Genomic DNA, 21,161 nt, shown 5'->3' with positions numbered 1-21,161 from the left:
GATAGTGCGATGGCGACAATACATAAGTGTGCTAGTACTATCGCGTTAACACCATCGCGGTATCGTACTGTTGCCATATATATTTGTATTGTATCATAGTTTGGGGACCTTTCTGTTGAAAATGTGTCACAGTTAAATCGTATACATATGCATGCACAGTGCGTTAACTAGAGTGCAGGTATTAGTTACCCGCACTCCAGTGCATGCCCATTGATTGGTTCATCTTTGCTGGGGTTTACATATTGCGACGGCAGAGAAAGGGAAAACGACGGAAATAACATATTCAGATGCTCGTTCATTGGTTACTTTTCTCCGGGGTTTCATATTGCGACAACAGGGAATATGTTTTTGTATTTGACTATGACACAAAAGAGAAAGAACATAAAAACATTCGGCAATCTGATTAATACTCGGGGGCTACGCCCCCTCGTACAAATCAGATAGCCTCGTGTTTCGATGCTCTTTCTATTACTTATTGAAAATGTGTCAGAGTTAAATCGTATACACATATATGGAACGCCTGGACTGTCTTATGTTAAGATTGAATGATATACCTGGTTAAATGTCTTTCTGTTGAGTCCGAGATACAAAATGCTGGGTGGAAATCCTAATGTGCTCAGTTATTGAAGTGCTATGTTGTGTGCTGACTGTATTTTATTCAGTCAAGTCAATGTATTGTCGGGTGCATAAGTCGTTATGTTCAGTTCTTAAAACAAACAGGCATGTGGAAACACAATTATGTTGAGTTAAAAAGATATGTTGTAGGGTGTTACAGTTATTATGTTCGGTTATAATAATATGCTGTTTGGTGCTCTTCTCATCATGTTCAACCATGAAAATAAACAGTTGAGTGGTACTATCATTTGTTTGGTTGAGGCAGTGTATTATTGGGTGATACTTTTATTATTTTCAGTTGCAATGACATGCTGTTGGGTGCTTTATTCCTTCTGTTCAGTCGTGAAATAGAACTGTTAAATGGTACAATCATTATCTTAAATGGTACTATCATTATATTGTGTGCTGATTATATCTTCTTCAGTCAAGTCAATGTGTTGTTCGGTGCAAAGGTCGTTATGTTCAGTGGTTTTTTGGTACTATCATTGATGTTCAGTACAGATGATATACTGTTCGGTGCAGAGGTCATTATGTTCAATAGTGAAAAAAACAAACTGTTGTGTGATACAACCATTATGTTGGGTTCATTCGGATATTTTCGGGCAACAAGATGGGAGAGGTCACGTCGAGGCTAATGACCACTAAATTGCCAAAACAATTTTCTTCCCTATAAATATTATCGGGGGGCTTAAGAACGTTATTTTCATAAATTGGACTTTTAAATACCCTATGGGTATTTATTAGTTAATTCATGACTATACTATACTGTTACAGTCATAATGGGTACAGTATATATAAAACTTAAAATATGGGTAAGGGTAGCCTGTTAAAGTCACACGTGACCACCGTAAATAAAACTTAAAATTATCTGTTTGGTAACCTATAAGAGTCACAAATGGACACAGCAAACGAAATTTAAAATATAAAACATCATATTCAAGTAAGGGAACCCTATTTGAGTCACACATGGCCACAGTATATGGAGCATATAAGTAAGGGTAGCCTATTAATGTCACATATGGCCACAGCATATACGACTTAAAATGTATTTGTTGGTAACCCATTTGAGTCACACATAACCACAATAAATGGAACATAATATTTAAGTAAGGGAAACCTATTTGAGTCACACATGGCCACAGTATATGGAACATTAGATATAAGTAAAGGTAGCGCAATAAAGTTCACACATACCCACATTATGAAGAAGCATTCTATATAAGTAAGGGAAACCTAATTGAGTCACACTAGGCCAAATATATGGAACATTATGTTTAAGTAAGGGAAACATTTTTTGAGTCACGCATAACTAAAGTATATGGAACATTATATATAAGTAAGGGTAGCCTAATAAAATTAGACTTAAATACATTTCCCTGACTTAAACATTATGTCTAATATATTGTGGCCATATGTGACTCAATTAGGTTTCACTTACTTATAAAGAATTTTCTTTATACTTTGGCCATGTTTGACTTTATTAGGCCACACTTACTTATATATAATGTTCCATTTACTGTGGTCATGTTTGTCTCAAATGGGGGTTCCATACTTATATTTAACGTTCTTTATACTGTGGCCATGTGTGACTCAAATAGGTAATTGTTTTGGCAATTTAGTGGTCATTAGCCTCGACGTGACCTATGGAAATTAGTTGCTCCCGCCCGCCATCTTGTTTGACGCAAAGAAATCCGAATGAACCCAACATAATTGTATGACCACTCAGCGCATTGTCAAAATGACTTGTGCACCGAACAGTATATCATCTGAACTGAACATAATGACGGTATCACACCACAGTTTGTGTTCACTACTGAACATAATGACTTCAGCACCGAACAGAATATCATCTGAACTGAACATAAATGACGGTATCACACCACAGTTTGTGTTCACTACTGAACATAATGACCTCTGCACCAAACAGGATATCATCTGAACAGAAACATAATAACGGTATCACACCACAGTTTGTGTTCACTACTGAACATAATGACTTCAGCACCGAACAGAATATCATCTGAACTGAACATAATGGCGGTATCACACCACAGTTTGTGTTCACTACTGACCATAATGACTTCTGCACCGAACAGAATATCATCTGAACTGAACATAATGACGGTATCACACCACAGTTTGTGTTCACTACTGACCATAATGACTTCTGCACCGAAACAGAATATCATCTGAACTGAACATAATGACGGTATCACACCACAGTTTGTGTTCACTACTGACCATAATGACTTCTGCACCGAACAGAATATCATCTGAACTGAACATAATGACGGTATCACACCACAGTTTGTGTTCACTACTGACCATAATGACTTCTGCACCGAACAGAATATCATCTGAACTGAACATAATGACGGTATCACACCACAGTTTGTGTTCACTACTGAACATAATGACTTCAGCACCGAACAGAATATCATCTGAACTGAACATAATGACGGTATCACACCACAGTTTGTGTTCACTACTGAACATAATGACCTCTGCACCAAACAGCTTATCATCTGAACTGAACATAATGACGGTATCACACCACAGTTTGTGTTCACTACTGAACATAATGACTTCAGCACCGAACAGAATATCATCTGAACTGAACATAATGACGGTATCACACCACAGTTTGTGTTCACTACTGACCATAATGACTTCTGCACCGAACAGAATATCATCTGAACTGAACATAATGACGGTATCACACCACAGTTTGTGTTCACTACTGAACATAATGACTTCTGCACCAAACAGGATATCACCTGAACTTAACATAATGACCGTGTCACACAACAGTTTGTGTTCACTACTGAACATAATGACTTCTGCACCGAACAGTATATTATCTGAACTGAACATAATGACTTCTGCACCGAACAGTATATCATCTGAACTGAACATAATGACCTCTGCACCGAACAGTACATCATCTGAACTGAACATAATGACTTCTGCACCGAACAGTATATCATCTTAACTGAACATAATAACGGTATGCACACAACATTTTGTGTTCACTACTGAACAGAATGACCTCTGCACCGAACAGTACATCATCTGAACTGAACATAATGATAGTACTATTCAACAGTTCTATTTCACGACTGAACAGTCTGAATAAAGCACCCAACAGCATGTCATTTCAACTGAAAATGATAAAAGGATCACCCAATAATACACTGCCTCAGTCAAACGAAATGATAGTACCACTTAACAGTTTATTTTCATGGTTGAACATGATGAGAAGAGCTATTTCAACCGAACATAACAACTGTCATACCCTACAACATATCTTTTTAACTCAACATAATTGTGTTACCACATGCCTGTTTGTTTTAAGAACTGAACATAACGACTTATGCACCCGACAATACATTGACTTGACTGAATAAAATACAGTCAGCACACAACATTACACTTCAATAACTGAGCGCATTTGGATTTCCACCCAGTATATTGGGATTTTGACCCAGCATATTGTATCTCGGACTCAACAGAATCACATTTAACCATGTATATCAGTCATTCTACACATAAGACAGTCCAGGCGTTCCATACACATACATGCATAATGCGTTAACTGGAGTGCAGGTATTAGTTACCCGCACTCCAGAGTGCCCATTGATTGGCCCATTTTTGCTGGGGTTTACATATCGTGACGGCAGAGAAAGGGAAAGCGACAGAAAAATTATGGAACGCCTGGACTGTCTTATGTGTAGAATGACTGATATACATGGTTAAATGTCATTCTGTTGAGTCCGAGATACAATGTGCTTGGTCAAAATCCCAATATACTGGGTGGAAATCCAAATGCGCTCAGTTATTGAAGTGTAATGTTGTGTGGTGATAACATTTTATTCAGTCAAGTCAATGTATTGCCGGGTGCATTAGTCGTTCTGTTCAGTTCTTAAAACAAACAGGCATGTGGTAACACAATTATGTTGAGTTAAAAAGATATGTTGTAGGGTGTGACAGTTGTTATGGTCGGTTAAAATAGCTCTTCTTATCATGTTCAACCATGAAAATAAACAGTTGAGTGGTACTATCATTTCGTTTGGCTGAGGCAGTGTATTATTGGGTGATACTTTTATTATTTTCAGTTACAATGACATGCTGTTGGGTGCTTTATTTAGACTGTTCAGTCGTGAAATAGAACTGTTGAATGGTACTATCATTATGTTCAGTTCAGATGATATACTGTTCGGTGCAGAGGTCATTATGTTCAGTAGTGAACACAAACTGTTGTGTGATACCGTGATTATGTTCAGTTCAGATGATGTACTGTTCGGTGCAGAGGTCATTATGTTCAGTAGTGAACACAAACTGTTGTGTGATACCGTTATTATGTTCAGTTCAGATGATATACTGTTCGGTGCAGAGGTCATTATGTTCAGTAATGAACACAAACTGTTGTGTGATACCGTTATTATGTTCAGTTCAGATGATGTACTGTTCGGTGCAGAGGTCATAATGTTCAGTAGTGAACACAAACTGTTGTGTGATACCGTCATTATGTTCAGTTCAGATGATAAATTGTTCGGTGCAGAAGTCATTATGTTCAGTTCAGATGATATACTGTTCGGTGCAGAGGTCATTATGTTCAGTAGTGAACACAAACTGTTGTGTGATACCGTTATTATGTTCAGTTCAGATGATGTACTGTTCGGTGCAGAGGTCATAATGTTCAGTAGTGAACACAAACTGTTGTGTGATACCGTGATTATGTTCAGTTCAGATGATGTACTGTTCGGTGCAGAGGTCATTATGTTCAGTAGTGAACACAAACTATTGTGTGATACCGTTATTATGTTCAGTTCAGATGATAAATTGTTCGGTGCAGAAGTCATTATGTTCAGTTCAGATGATATACTGTTCGGTGCAGAGGTCATTATGTTCAGTTGTGAACACAAACTGTTGTGTGATACCGTCATTATGTTCAGTTCAGATGATGTACTGTTCGGTGCAGAAGTCATTATTTTTAGTTCAGATGATATACTGTTCGGCGCACAAGTCATTTGACAATGCGCTGAGTGGTCATACAATTATGTTGGGTTCATTCGGATATCTTCGCGTCAAACAAGATGGCGGGCGGGAGCAACTAATTTCCATAGGTCACGTCGAGGCTAATGACCACTAAATTGCCAAAACAATTTTCTTCCCCGTAAATACCATCGGGAGGTTAAAAACGTTATTTCCATAAATTGGACAGATCGTATGGAATATTTAATACCGAATGGGTATTTTATCAAGTTAATTTATGACTATACTATACTGTTACAGTCATAATGGGTACAGTATATAAAACTTAAAATATGGGTAAGGGTAGTCTGTTCAAGTCAGATATGACCGCCGTAAATAAAACTTGAAATATATGTGTTGGTAACTTTTTAGACTTACAAGTGGACACATCAAACGAAATTTAAAATATGAAACATAATATACAAGTAACACATGGCCACAGTATATGGAACGTTAAATGTAAGTATGGAAACCCCATTTGAGACACACATGACCACAGTAAATGGAACATTATATATAAGTAAGGGTAGCCTAGTAAAGTCAAACATGGCCAAATATAAAGAAAATTCTATATAAGTAAGTGAAACCTAATTGAGTCACACATGGCCACAATATATTAGTAGACATAATGTTTAAAATAGAGAAAAACAGAATCCCTAAAGAAAGCACAACACTGCAAAATTGAAAATGTTGCAGACTCGGTTTGATTGAGCCTGTTCATGGACTGTACTGGAAAGTGCAAGTTACCGTGCACGCCCCCTAGCACCGGCTTAAGCAGAATTCAACATTTAACACGAAAATAGTGAAATTTTGAATTTAGAAACATCCGAAGATGATGTGTTCATACGGCGGTTATCATGGAACCTTCAATGTGACACAGTAGTGCCATTCCATGAAAAGTGGCGTAAGGTCCCATGTAAAAGAATGCTTTTGCCCTAAACGAGAAAACAATGGGCGGAACAAAATAAAATGGAATTTTGAAAGGGGATCTGAGGTTATGAAGTCAGGGAAATGTATTTGAGTCTAATTTTATTAGGCTACCCTTACTTATATATAATGTTGCATATACTTTAATCATGTGTGACTCAAATAGATTTCCCTTACTTAAACATAATGTTCCATATATTTTGGCCTAGTGTGACTCAATTAGGTTACCGTTACTTATAAAGAATGTTCTTCATAATGTGGGTATGTGTGACTTTATTGCGCTACCCTTACTTAATATATTTAATGTTCCATATACTGTGGCCATGTGTGACTCAAATAGGTTTCCCTTACTTAAATATTATGTTCCATTTATTGTGGTTATGTGTGACTCAAATGGGTTACCAACACATATATTTTAAGTTGTATATGCTGTGGCCATATGTGACTTTAATAGGCTACCCTTACTTATATGCTCCATATACTGTGGCCATGTGTGACTCAAATAGGGTTCCCTTACTTGTATATGATGTTTTATATTTTAAATTTCGTTTGCTGTGTCCATTTGTGACTCTTATAGGTTACCAAAAAGATAAATTTTAAGTTATATTTACGGTGGTCATGTGTTACTTTAACAGGCTACCCTTACCCATCTTTTACGTTATATATACTGTACCCATTATGACTGTAACAGTATAGTATAGTCATGAATTAACTAAATAAAATACCCATTGGGTATTTCAAAGTCCAATGTATGAAAATAACGATCTTAAGCCCCCGATAATATTTACAGGGAAGAAAATTGTTTTGGCAATTTAGTGGTCATTAGCCTCGACATGGCCTATGGAAATTAGTCGCTCCCATCTTGTTGCCCGAAAATATCCGAATGAACCCAACATAATTGTGGTATCACATAACAGTTTGTGTTCACTATTGAACATAATGACCTCTGCACCGAACAGTTTATCATCTGAACTGAACATAATGATAGTACCAAAAAACCACTGAACATAACGACATTTGCACCGAACAACACATTGACTTGACTGAAGAAGATATAATCAGCACACAAGATAATGATAGTACCATTTTAGATAATGATTGTTCCATTTAACAGTTCTATTTCACGACTGAACAGAAGAAATAAAGCACCCAACAGCATGTCATTGCAACTGAAAATAATAAAAGTATCACCCAATAATACACTGCCTCAGCCAAAGAAAATCATAGTACCACTCAACTGTTTATTTTCATGGTTGAACATAATGAGAAGAGCACCAATTGGTATATTATTATAACCGAATATAATAACTGTAACACCCTACAACATATCTTTTTAACTCAACATAATTGTGTTACCACATGCCTGTTGGTTTTAAGAACTGAACATAACGACTTATGCACCCGACAATACATTGACTTGACTGAATAAAATACAGTCAGCACACAACATAGCACTTCAATAACTGAGCATATTAGGATTTCCACCCAGCATTTTGTATCTCGGACACAACAGAAAGACATTTAACCAGGTATATCATTCATTCTTAACACAAGACAGTCCAGGCGTTCCATAAAAAATCATATTTAGATGTTCGTTCATTGGTTCCTTTTTGCCGGGGTTTCATATTGTGACAACAGGGAACGTGTTTTTATGTTTGACTATGATATAGTCTGATTTTATTGACCTGTCATTTATGAATACGTTATAGCACTTATTTAAATATTGGATTCCACCTCTGTTCTGTCCGTTTAGTTTACTAGAATTAATATTGAATAACTATTGTTTGGAAAATTCACACTAGCGTAATGTATATGTTCAATAGCACAGCCGGTTAAGTGATTACCTCATATATGAGAAGTCAGTGGTTCTATCACTACTTTTGTCATTGTTTTTAGACCTTTACACTGTCTATTTTTTAAGAAACATTTTAATGAAAATGGCCAAGTGCTTGAAAAGTTGTCTACACGGATATAAAACAATTTAGAAACACTGATTTGTCACGTTTTGTATGGTATTTTACGACACTGAAATGACATTTATTGATTTTAATCCGAATTAATTCTAAATATTAATCTTTTTAAAAACTATGTTATTTAAAAAAGGAATAGTCTTTACCAAAATCAGTGCAAAACATATTATGAAACCAAAAATACAACATAAAACATCATAGCTTCAATAATGTTGAAAATAGTTATGAATAAGAAAAGTATAATTATGGACTTACGAGGTCTCGATCTTACAACACGTAGGATATTTAGAAATTATAAAACTGCAGTTTACCCTATCAGACTATAACTTATCACACAATTACGTCAAAACATAATTTTCTTTATATGAATCAGTGCTGTGGTTTTGGTTTGTTATTATTTTTTATTTTGCGAATTTTTTTCTAGCCGTAGTGCGGGGGTATTTTCATCTGAATGTCCTCGAATAACAGGATTATTACCGGCTTTTTAAAATTCAACCATTCTTGTTTCTATTTTACATTTAATTTTCGTAGACTTATTCACCGTGAGCTTTAGATATGGAAAGCCTTGACTGTCTTATAATTATAAACATAAACGTTGTTATGTCCATATAGCAATATATTGAGTCAACCCTTCCTAATACAATGTGCACTCATTAATATATTATGTGGATCCATCTTTACATGTTTGTTCGTTTGTTTGTTTTGAGTTTTACGTCACATCGACACAGTATAGGTCATATCGCGACGTTCCAGCTTTACTGGTGGGGGAAGACCTCAGGTGCCCTTCCGTGCAGTATTTCAGGCACGAACGGGCACCTGAGTAGAACCACCGACGTTCCGTAAGCTAGCTGGATAGCTTCCTCACATGAAAGAATCCAAATAATGCCGGGATTCGAACCCATAGCGGTGAGGGGCAAGTGATTTGAAGTCAACGACCTAAACCACTCGACCACGGACGCCGTCAACTGAACAATATATGATGTCAACGTGCCTTTATATGATGTCAATCTATCATTATACTTTGTGCATTTTTGAATATATTATGTGGAGCCATCCTTATATAAGGTCAAAACAACAATATATGATGTCAATCTGTCCTTATATGATGTCAGTCTGTCAATATATGATTGGAAGTTATGAATATATTATGTGGAATAATTCTCATATAGAGTCAACAGTATATGATATCAACGCGTCCTTATATTATGTCATTTTATCATAATACGATGTGCATTTTTCAGTATATCATGTGAAACCATCCCTATATAGAGTGAACTTAACAATATATGATGTCAACACGTCCTTATATGATGTCAATCTTTCATTATACGATGTACAATTTCCAATATATTATGTTAAACCATCCTTATATAGAGTCAACTTAACAATATATGATGTGAATATGTCCTTATATGATGTCAGTCTTTCATTATATGATGTGCAATTACAAATATATTATGTAGAACCATTCTTATATAGAGTCAAAACAACACTATATTATGTAGAATTGTCTTTATATAGAGTTAGCTTAACAATATATGATACAATTTTCTTTGAGTTTTCCCTATGGAAAGCCTTAACTGTCTTATAATTATAAACCTAAATGTTGTTATGTCAATATAGCAATATATTGAGTCAACCTTTCCTTATACAATGTGCACTCATTAATATATTATGTGGATCCATCTTTATATATGTCAACTGAACAATATATGATGTCAACGTCTTTTTATATGATATCAATCCATCATTATACGTTGTGCATTATATGGAGCCATCCTTATATAAGGTCAAAATAACCTTATATGATGTCAATCTGTCCTTATATTATATAGCAATATATTGAGTCAACCTTTCCTTATACAATGTGCACTCATTAATATATTCTGTGGATCCATCTTTATATGTAGTCAACTGAACAATATATGATGTCAACGTGTTTTTATATGATATCAATCCATCATTATACGTTGTGCATTATATGGAGCCATCCTTATATAAGGTCAAAATAACCTTATATGATGTCAATCTGTCCTTATATGATGTCAGTCTGCCATTATATGATGTGAAGTTATGAATATATTATGTGGAATAATTCTTATATAGATTCAGCCTTATATGATGTCAAAGCGTCCTTATATGATGTCAATCTATCATTATACGATGTGCATTTTTTAGTATATTATGTGAAACCATCCTTATATAGAGTCATAATAACAATATATTATGTCAATATGTCCTTATATGGTGTCAGTCTTTCATTATATGATGTGCAATTACGAATATATTATGTGGAACCATTCTTATATAGAGTCAAAACAACATTATATTATGTAGAACCGTCTTTATATAGAGTCAACTTAACATTATATGATGTCAACATGTCCTTATATGATGTCAGTCTTTCAGTATACAATGTGCATTAATGAATATATTATGTGGAACCGTCTTTATATAGAGTCAACTTAACATTATATGATGTCAACATGTCCTTATATGATGTCAGTCTTTCATTATACGATGTGCATTAATGAATATATTATGTGGAACCGTCTTTATATAGAGTCAACTTAACATTATATGATGTCAACATGTCCTTATATGATGTCAATCTTTCATTATACGATGTGCATTAATGAATATATTATGTGGAACCATCATTATATAGAGTCAACTTAACAATATATGATGTGAATGTGTCCTTATATGATGCCAGTCTTTCATTATATGATGTGCAATTACGAATATATTATGTGGAATCATTCTTATATAGAGTCAAAACAACACTACATTATGTAGAATTGTCTTTATATACAGTCAGCTTACCACTAAATGATATAATTTAATTTGAGTTTTCCCGCTGTTGCCACGAACGGTGCATAGTGAGATATAACCCGGTAAATTTAACCCCATCAGTATAATGACAGAAGCACACCATATAATGATGTTTGCACTTCATATAAAGCAGCGGTCGTATAACAATAGATGCACATCGTATAATGAAAGATTCACATAATATAATGAAAGATTGACATAATATATTGATAAGTTGACTGTATATAATGATGCAACCTCATAATATATTCATAAATGCACATCGTATAATAATAGATGCACATCGTATAATAATAGATGCACATCTTATAATGAAAGATTGACATAATATATTGATAAGTTGACTGTATATAATGATTCTACCACATCATATATTCATAAATGCACATCGTATAATGATTGGTCGACATCATATAAAGACACATTGACATCATATATTGTTCAGTTGACTTCATATAAGCAGGCCTCGACACTAACTTTTTTATCAGGTGGTAAGCCGGACCACTAGATTTGAAATTAAGGTGGTCCTTCCAGAAGTCAAGTGGTCAATTATTATTATTAGATCAGTTTACTGTAAGTTTAGAAAAAAGTATGCTTAAAATTGATGACAAAGATGTATTATTAAGCTTTAAAGAAAACAGACATTTTAGATATATACTTTTATCTGAGAGCAAGTTAGTAGGTATTCTGTCGTGAAGTTATTTGTTGTTTTTTCATAGCTTATTCAAAAATACACAACAGGGCTCTTATTTGTGTTAACTTATATATTGAAGTGATTTCTGTCTCAACTCAAGTTAGGGAATAGTGAAACCATTTGTGTCTGGGTTTTTTTCTTACTGTTATTCAAATATACATTGCTGATACGTGGTACGTCTTATAATCATGATAATTACATGTATCTTTTATAGATTAACAATTTAATAAAAACTAATAAATTATCTTAAACAAGGAAATATCTAAAGGATAAAAAATAAAAACAACTTTATATATAACTATAGTTTAGCTTATTTTTCTCACAAATTTATTATGAATAAGATTACTTTAAGATTTATTGAATACAGAATTTTTACCGCCCCGTTGCTTGTTGGTTGATATTTATTTTTTACATTGAGTATTTTTAACCTTTTATCAAAAATTTAAAAAAAAGTAATTTTAACTCTGGAAGAAATGGATCTCTTAGCGTTAAAAAGTTAAAATAAAGATAACTAGCAAATAACTTGATGTATTTCTCAAGTTCCTTTAGTTTGCTGCCATTATTCATGTATATGAAATTGAAAGTTCATACGGTATCCCATACAATATCATAATTACCATCGTCGGATACCCACGTGTGATTAACATGTAGCATAACATAAATGTTAAAGGTTCCAGCGTGGTAATCCGACGATGCATCATTACAAGCATCATTTGAATACAATTTGTACCTAGCTTAATATCACAAATTCTTAACTCTTTTAACTTGCATAGACAAAATTTTAGCGACTTAATATGAAAGTTATTGATGAATTAAGACATTCTTTAACTTATCTGATTAATCTATTAATGAAACATATACATGTTCATAGGACAAATGGTTTTAAACAAAATATATATAACATGTTTTTGACCAAATCGCCATTCTCCCAAATGATCCTTGCACAAACCAGAAAATTCAAGTGGTCCGACGGACCAGTGCATTTTAAAATTAGGTGGTCCTTGCCAAAATCAGGTGGTCTCGGACCAACGGACCACCGCTAATGTCGAGGCCTGAATTCGCCACTAAGCTCATTAACTAAGTTAGTTTTCATCCTTAACTGTCACGTCATTCCCGTCGACGTTTATAATTCGAATAGAACAGTAAAGATGAACTCTAATATAAACTTAGTCTTCATCTGATGTCCAGCTAAGAAAAAATTACCATACATACATGTATTCTTTACATATATGTGAATTTATTATCCTATATCTGAGACAAGAATGTATTTATAGTTAAAGTCAAATACTACATTATTTTCTCCAGATTTGATTTATGAAAAAAGCGTCTAGATTCACAGTAAAAAAGCAACGGATTGTTACTCATAATACTTTCATTATTTTTACTTTAAGTTTTCCTACAATCGTTATGCACTAACGGACATTCCCATATATCAAGAGTATGCCTGGACTGCAAGCATATCTCTGATCCGGCGTCATGTACAACACACACCACATGTGGTAATGAGGTATGTCTTCTCGTCCATTCTTCAAGTTTTATGAATGCATACTAGTATTGCAACTTAGCTGAGTGGGTATGCACCTTTGAAATGCAAATTAAATTAATCAACATAAATGACAGAAATTTAAAGAAGATTTTATTCACGGGGAAGGAACCCCATATGTATCTCAAAAATGAGCATCGGTAAAAATTATATGTGAATTTCCGCTGCACCAGATGTGAAGCATAACACCAGATGTGACTGAAAAATAGGTCAATTGCAGGATATGTTTTCATCTTTTTAAACATTTATTAAAAATTCAATCCTTTTTTAAGAAAATCGAAATTAGATTCTACCTTCCTGACTGTCCTCTATATTACCCATTTTTGTTTTGGATTTATATGCAGTCTTCATCGAGATATTCTTTCCGTCGTAGGTTCTGGTGTGTCCAAAACATGCAATGTGCATAAAGAAATGTCACTAAACGGACTCAAAAAACAGAGATTTTAAGTATCGAGAAGTTAGCACTGACATCGAAGATCGAAGATCGAAATTCAGTTTATAGTGAATATCGAGCTAGCTTTGAACTTCGAGCTAGCTCGAAGATCGAAATTCAAAGTAAACCAGAGCTGAATTTCGAGCTGGAGTTGAATTTCGAGCCAGCTCGAAGATCGACATTCAAAATTTTCAAAAGTTGAATTTCGAGCTGGAGTTGAATTTCGAGCCAGCTCGAAGATCGAAATTCAAAATTTTCAAAAGTTGAATTTCGAGCTGGATTTGAATTTCGAGCCAGCTCGAAGATCGAAATTCAAAACTCTCAAAAGTTGAATTTCGAGCTGGAGTTGAATTTTGAGCCAGCTCGAAGATCGAAATTCAAAATTTTCAAAAGTTGAATTTCGAGCTGGAGTTGAATTTCGAGCCAGCTCGAAGATCGAAATTCAAAATTTTCAAAAGTTGAATTTCGAGCTGGATTTGAATTTCGAGCCAGCTCGAAGATCGAAATTCAAAATTTTCAAAAGTTGAATTTCGAGCTGGAGTTGAATTTCGAGCCAGCTCGAAGATCGAAATTCAAAATTTTCAAAAGTTGAATTTCGAGCTGGATTTGAATTTCGAGCCAGCTCGAAGATCGAAATTCAAAATTTTCAAAAGTTGAATTTCGAGCTGGAGTTGAATTTCGAGCCAGCTCGAAGATCGAAATTCAAAATTTTCAAAAGTTGAATTTCGAGCTGGAGTTGAATTTCGAACTCGAAGATCGAAATTTAAAATTTTCAAAAGTTGAATTTCGAGCTGGATTTGAATTTCGAGCCAGCTCGAAGATCGAAATTCAAAATTTTCAAAAGTTGAATTTCGAGCTGGAGTTGAATTTCGAGCCAGCTCGAAGATCGAAATTCAAAATTTTCAAAAGTTGAATTTCGAGCTGGATTTGAATTTCGAGCCATCGCGAAGATCGAAATTCAAAATTTTCAAAAGTTGAATTTCGAGCTGGAGTTGAATTTCGAGCCAGCTCGAAGATCGAAATTCAAAATTTTCAAAAGTTGAATTTCGAGCTGGGGTTGAATTTCGAGCCAGCTCGAAGATCGAAATTCAAAATTTTCAAAAGTTGAATTTCGAGCTGGATTTTAATTTAGAGCCAGGTCGAAGATCGAAATTCAAAATTTTCAAAAGTTGAATTTCGAGCTGGAGTTGAATTTCGAGCCAGCTCGAAGATCGAAATTCAAAATTTTCAAAAGTTGAATTTCGAGCTGGATTTGAATTTCGAGCCAGCTCGAAGATCGAAATTCAAAATTTTCAAAAGTTGAATTTCGAGCTGGAGTTGAATTTCGAGCCAGCTCGAAGATCGAAATTCAAAATTTTCAAAAGTTGAATTTCGAGCTGGGGTTGAATTTCGAGCCAGCTCGAAGATCGAAATTCAAAATTTTCAAAAGTTGAATTTCGAGCTGGATTTGAATTTAGAGCCAGCTCGAAGATCGAAATTCAAAATTTTCAAAAGTTGAATTTCGAGCTGGAGTTAACAGCTGGTAAATAACCCAAATAGGCAACGGTCACATCAATAACCTTCTTTAAACTCAATTTTATCTTTTTGAATTTCGATCTTCGAGCTGGCTCGAAATTCAAATCCAGCTCGAAATTCAACTTTTGAAAATTTTGAATTTCGATCTTCGAGCTGGCTCGAAATTCAACTCCAGCTCAAAATTCAACTTTTGAAAATTTTGAATTTCGATCTTCGAGCTGGCTCGAAATTCAACTCCAGCTCGAAATTCAACTTTTGAAAATTTTGAATTTCGATCTTCGAGCTGGCTCGAAATTCAACTCCAGCTCGAAATTCAACTTTTGAAAATTTTGAATTTCGATCTTCGAGCTGGCTCGAAATTCAACTCCAGCTCGAAATTCAACTTTTGAAAATTTTGAATTTCGATCTTCGAGCTGGCTCGAAATTCAACTCCAGCTCGAAATTCAACTTTTGAAAATTTTGAATTTCGATCTTCGAGCTGGCTCGAAATTCAACTCCAGCTCGAAATTCAACTTTTGAAAATTTTGAATTTCGATCTTCGAGCTGGCTCGAAATTCAAATCCAGCTCGAAATTCAACTTTTGAAAATTTTGAATTTCGATCTTCGAGCTGGCTCGAAATTCAACTCCAGCTCGAAATTCAACTTTTGAATTTCGATCTTCGAGCTGGCTCGAAATTCAACTCCAGCTCGAAATTCAACTTTTGAAAATTTTGAATTTCGATCTTCGAGCTGGCTCGAAATTCAAATCCAGCTCGAAATTCAACTTTTGAAAATTTTGAATTTCGATCTTCGAGCTGGCTCGAAATTCAACTCCAGCTCGAAATTCAACTTTTGAAAATTTTGAATTTCGATCTTCGAGCTGGCTCGAAATTCAAATCCAGCTCGAAATTCAACTTTTGAAAATTTTTGAATTTCGATCTTCGAGCTGGCTCGAAATTCAAATCCAGCTCGAAATTCAACTTTTGAAAATTTTGAATTTCGATCTTCGAGCTGGCTCGAAATTCAAATCCAGCTCGAAATTCAACTTTTGAAAATTTTGAATTTCGATCTTCGAGCTGGCTCGAAATTCAAATCCAACTCGAAATTCAACTTTTGAAAATTTTGAATTTCGATCTTCGAGCTGGCTCGAAATTCAACTCCAGCTCGAAATTCAACTTTTGAAAATTTTGAATTTCGATCTTCGAGCTGGCTCGAAATTCAAATCCAGCTCGAAATTCAACTTTTGAAATTTTGAATTTCGATCTTCGAGCTGGCTCGAAATTCAACTCCAGCTCGAAATTCAACTTTTGAAAATTTTGAATTTCGATCTTCGAGCTGGCTCGAAATTCAAATCCAGCTCGAAATTCAACTTTTGAAATTTTTGAATTTCGATCTTCGAGCTGGCTCGAAATTCAACTCCAGCTCGAAATTCAACTTTTGAAAATTTTGAATTTCGATCTTCGAGCTGGCTCGAAATTCAACTCCAGCTCGAAATTCAACTTTTGAAAATTTTGAATTTCGATCTTCGAGCTGGCTCGAAATTCAAATCCATCTCGAAATTCGGGTTTTGAAAATGTTTGAATTTCGATCTTCGAGCAAGCTCGAAATTCAAATTCAGCTCGAAATTCAACTTTTGAAAATTTTGAATTTCGATCTTCGAGCTGGCTCGAAATTCAAATCCAGCTCGAAATTCAACTTTTGAAAATTTTAAATTTCGATCTTTGAGCTGGCTCGAAATTCAACTCCAGCTCGAAATTCAACTTTTGAAAATTTTGAATTTCGATCTTCGAGCTGGCTCGAAATTCAAATCCAGCTCGAAATTCAACTTTTGAAAATTTTGAATTTCGATCTTCGAGCTGGCTCGAAATTCAACTCCAGCTCGAAATTCAACTTTTGAAAATTTTGAATTTCGATCTTCGAGCTGGCTCGAAATTCAAATCCAGCTCGAAATTCAACTTTTGAAAATTTTGAATTTCGATCTTCGAGCTGGCTCGAAATTCAACTCCAGCTCGAAATTCAACTTTTGAAAATTTTGAATTTCGATCTTCGAGCTGGCTCGAAATTCAAATCCAGCTCGAAATTCAACTTTTGAAAATTTTGAATTTCGATCTTCGAGCTGGCTCGAAATTCAAATCCAACTCGAAATTCAACTTTTGAAAATTTTGAATTTCGATGTTCATATATCAATTATGTTGCTATTTTATATATATGTATATTTATATATAAAGAAAATAGCAATATAACTGACATTACGCCCACTGATTCACGTGTACCGGTCAATCAGAACCTTAGACAAAACAAGGTACCAACGTTTACAAGAAACTATTATGCCACTAAAGTGACTAATGAATTAAGCTTATATAAATGTATTATGGTATTTAAAAAGTAACACATAACTGCATTCATGCATTAATTATGAATAAAACGTTTGGCAAAGATCTTGTATATTTCTCGTTGACTTGTGAAATAACATTTGTCTATCAACAAAGTCAAAAGCTTTCCAAAGATCTATAAATGCTGTATGTAAGTTTTCTTGATTACGAGCAAGACTGTTAAAAGTAAATATCCTCACACGATCTTCCTCGCCTGAATCCATGCTGCTATGGCAATATGTAGATTGTACTTTATACAAATCTATATAAACATATATATTTTGTGATGTACTGTTATCTTAACAAGCTACCATGGACAATAGGCTATTGTATTTAAAATTGTTTTTGTAATAATAAGTATGGACTGGGCCGGTGGTAATAATGCACTTTTGAAATAAACCATTTTCAAAGCTACTATAGTTCTGTTTTAAATCATAATAAAATGTAAGGATGCTTCACAGATTTCAACATTTTTATTTTAAACAATTACAATGTTTAACTGCCGTTTTATTTGCAGTTGTGTAAAACCGATGTTCACTTTTTAAACGGAAGCTACTCGTTTTCTTTTGGCTGTAATTCACTACACGAAGCAGTAAGTATCAATTTCGCTATTTACCTACATTGTATACAATTTTAACTAAGATTTACATTTATAAAAAAACATAAAAAGTTTAAACATCACAAAAAAAGAAAAATAGATATTCAAAAAATGACTTCGAGCCAACTGAATGATTTAGGTAGTTACTTCTCAAACTGAATTGAATTATAAGAAAATGTAAATTTATTTTGACGTTCACCGGCTCACTCACTATATTCCCTTCGATGGGCATAATGTCACTTTTAGAATACAATACATACACCAACTAAACAGTAGCAAGGAGTAGCTCGAATCGTTTCATCACTTGAATGTTACCTGAAAATTCTGAACGATCTTATCGAAATATCCTAAGGTCTCTTTTATCATTATTATTATTATTAATATTTTATTATTATTATTATTATTAGTATTGTTATTATTATTATTATTAGTATTATAATAATAATAATAATAATAATTATTATTATTATTATTATTATTATTATTATTATTATTATTATTATTATTATTATTATTATTATTGCATAATCAAATATAACGTTGAGAGCATAAAATTATTTTGACTTTTTACCTGTATACTCAAAATTTAAACATTTATGGGCATAATACTACTTAAGATGATTGTCTATGGAATGATATTGAGGTAAAAATACATAATGCCTGCTTGCGCCTTCATCACGCTTGTTGACAATTATACACTGCCTACTTACTGTAACAATTTACTCATTGACACTGCTATTGTGCTTATTGGTACAGTCATTATGCATGCTTTCACTTACATCACGCTTGTTGACAATGATACCATGTATGCTGGAAGTTACAACTTGTTTGGTGTTTACTCCCTGATGTCTATATGGAAATGTAGCGTAATGAAATATTTCAACATGCCGGGACTGTATATAAGCTTTGATATTTCAACATTGCACAGTTAAAATGCTCCTAGAACAATACACACAATGTGACCACACAAAATGAAAGATGCAATCAGCCACCAAGCAAGTTGAAAGCAAGCATAATACGAATTGCAAATTTGCACATCACATTTTGATACCAGGGGGGCGCACGTTCGTAGTTTTCGCGAAATATGCCGGACTTTAATTAGCTGTTGCCTTAACCGTTTCCCATCAGTTTTGTCCCTTTGTTTCAATTACGCCATTAATGAGGTAGGGGAAAATCCCGGGATCGCCTATAGAAAAGCCGGGATCAGGGATCGTTTTAAACATATAGTTATCCCGGGAACTGACCACCTACTCTCGGTGTATTATTATTATTATTTGAATGTTTTTGTAGAGATTTTTAAATAAGTTTGATTTGTAGTAGTTATAAAAATCTTGAAAATTAACGTATTTTTTCAGACAAAGGCGTTAACAAATAGACCTCAGAATGTCACACACACAAAATCTTATTTAATATTGTAGGTACATAATTATAATGGCAATGGAAGTCACAAAGAGTATATATATATATATATATATATATATATATATGCAATAAGAAAAGGTTGTCAAATAATTTAGCCAGAAAAGCCGGGATCGTGTGATCCCGGAAATTGAACGTCGCGATATGACCTATACTTTGTCGATGTGACGTAAAATACCCAATCAAATCAAAACAAATCAAGAAAATCCGGGATCGTATTAAAATATATAAAGATCCCGGGAATTGGCCAGTTCAAGAATATAGTTTTCAGGAAAGCCGTGATCGTATTAAAATATACATGTATAGGGATCCCGGGAATTGACCAGTTCAAGAATATAGTTTTAAGAAAAGCCGGGATCGTATTAAAATATATAAAGATCCCGGGTATTGGCCAGTTAAAGAATATAGTTTTCAGAAAAGCTGGGATCGTATTAAAACATATAGGGATCCCGGGATTTGACCAATTAAAGAATATAGTCTTTAATTTTTCCAATTAATTAGGATATAATTATAAGTATTGTGATTTCCGCATTTAAAGTTTGTTAAAAATAGCTCTAAATATATTTATATCCCAAGTTAAATTAATTTATCGTTCATGACATACAATAAAAACTTAACGTTTTTAAATCGCCTTTCATTGCGACAATAATCATTATACAAATATAGTTTATTAGTTTTCCCCCTATATCTAATACAACCTTGTGGAATTTCAGGAATTTCAAACCGCAAGTCCTCCATTTCTTAGAAAAACAAGGCGAGCTAAAAAATTTAAACAGACCCTTAAATCAAATAAATTTTTAAAATTTGTACCCTCATCTTTTCTGTACACCCCTTTCTAATTCCAGGGTTTGGCATAAAACTTACAGTAAAAATTTTAAAAGAGTCCTGTTTAAAAATAATCCCTAAAACGGTTATTCGGCTATTTAAAAACCGGTTTTGGAGTTTTTATGCCCCCAGGATTGCCACCCCAGGCCTAAATATTCCGAAAATCTATTGTAGGGGAGAGTAAAATTGTTTTTAACCAGGTTTTAATTTTTACCCCAATATATTCCTTTCAAACCCTACTCTAGTTTTTGGGCAGTCTAATTTTTTGATGAATGTTTAAAAAAAAAAACCCTTTTTCTATCTTTTGCCTGCCAAGGGTCCTGGGGCAAACCCCCCGGTCATGAAATACACGTGGAAAAAAGTAGACCTGCCTATGCGCATACAAAGAAAACATGAAATGCA

General features: G+C 34.1%; 1 protein-coding gene across 1 annotated transcript in view; it reads left to right on the top strand.

The window, feature by feature from the left end:
• Positions 1 to 21,161, top strand: part of LOC132730534 (uncharacterized) — a 39,883-nt gene that overhangs the window by 7,766 nt on the left and 10,956 nt on the right. The window contains exons 2-3 of the mRNA XM_060716488.1: positions 13,467 to 13,582; positions 18,435 to 18,509. Of these exons, the coding sequence (XP_060572471.1) occupies positions 13,467 to 13,582; positions 18,435 to 18,509 (191 nt within the window). The remainder of the gene's footprint in view (positions 1 to 13,466; positions 13,583 to 18,434; positions 18,510 to 21,161) is intronic.

This window comes from Ruditapes philippinarum, unplaced genomic scaffold (assembly GCF_026571515.1).
Source record: "Ruditapes philippinarum isolate M1 unplaced genomic scaffold, ASM2657151v2 ctg185_1_1_1_1, whole genome shotgun sequence".
Taxonomy (NCBI): Eukaryota; Metazoa; Mollusca; class Bivalvia; order Venerida; family Veneridae; genus Ruditapes; species Ruditapes philippinarum.
This window is presented reverse-complemented; position numbering and strand designations above follow the sequence as displayed.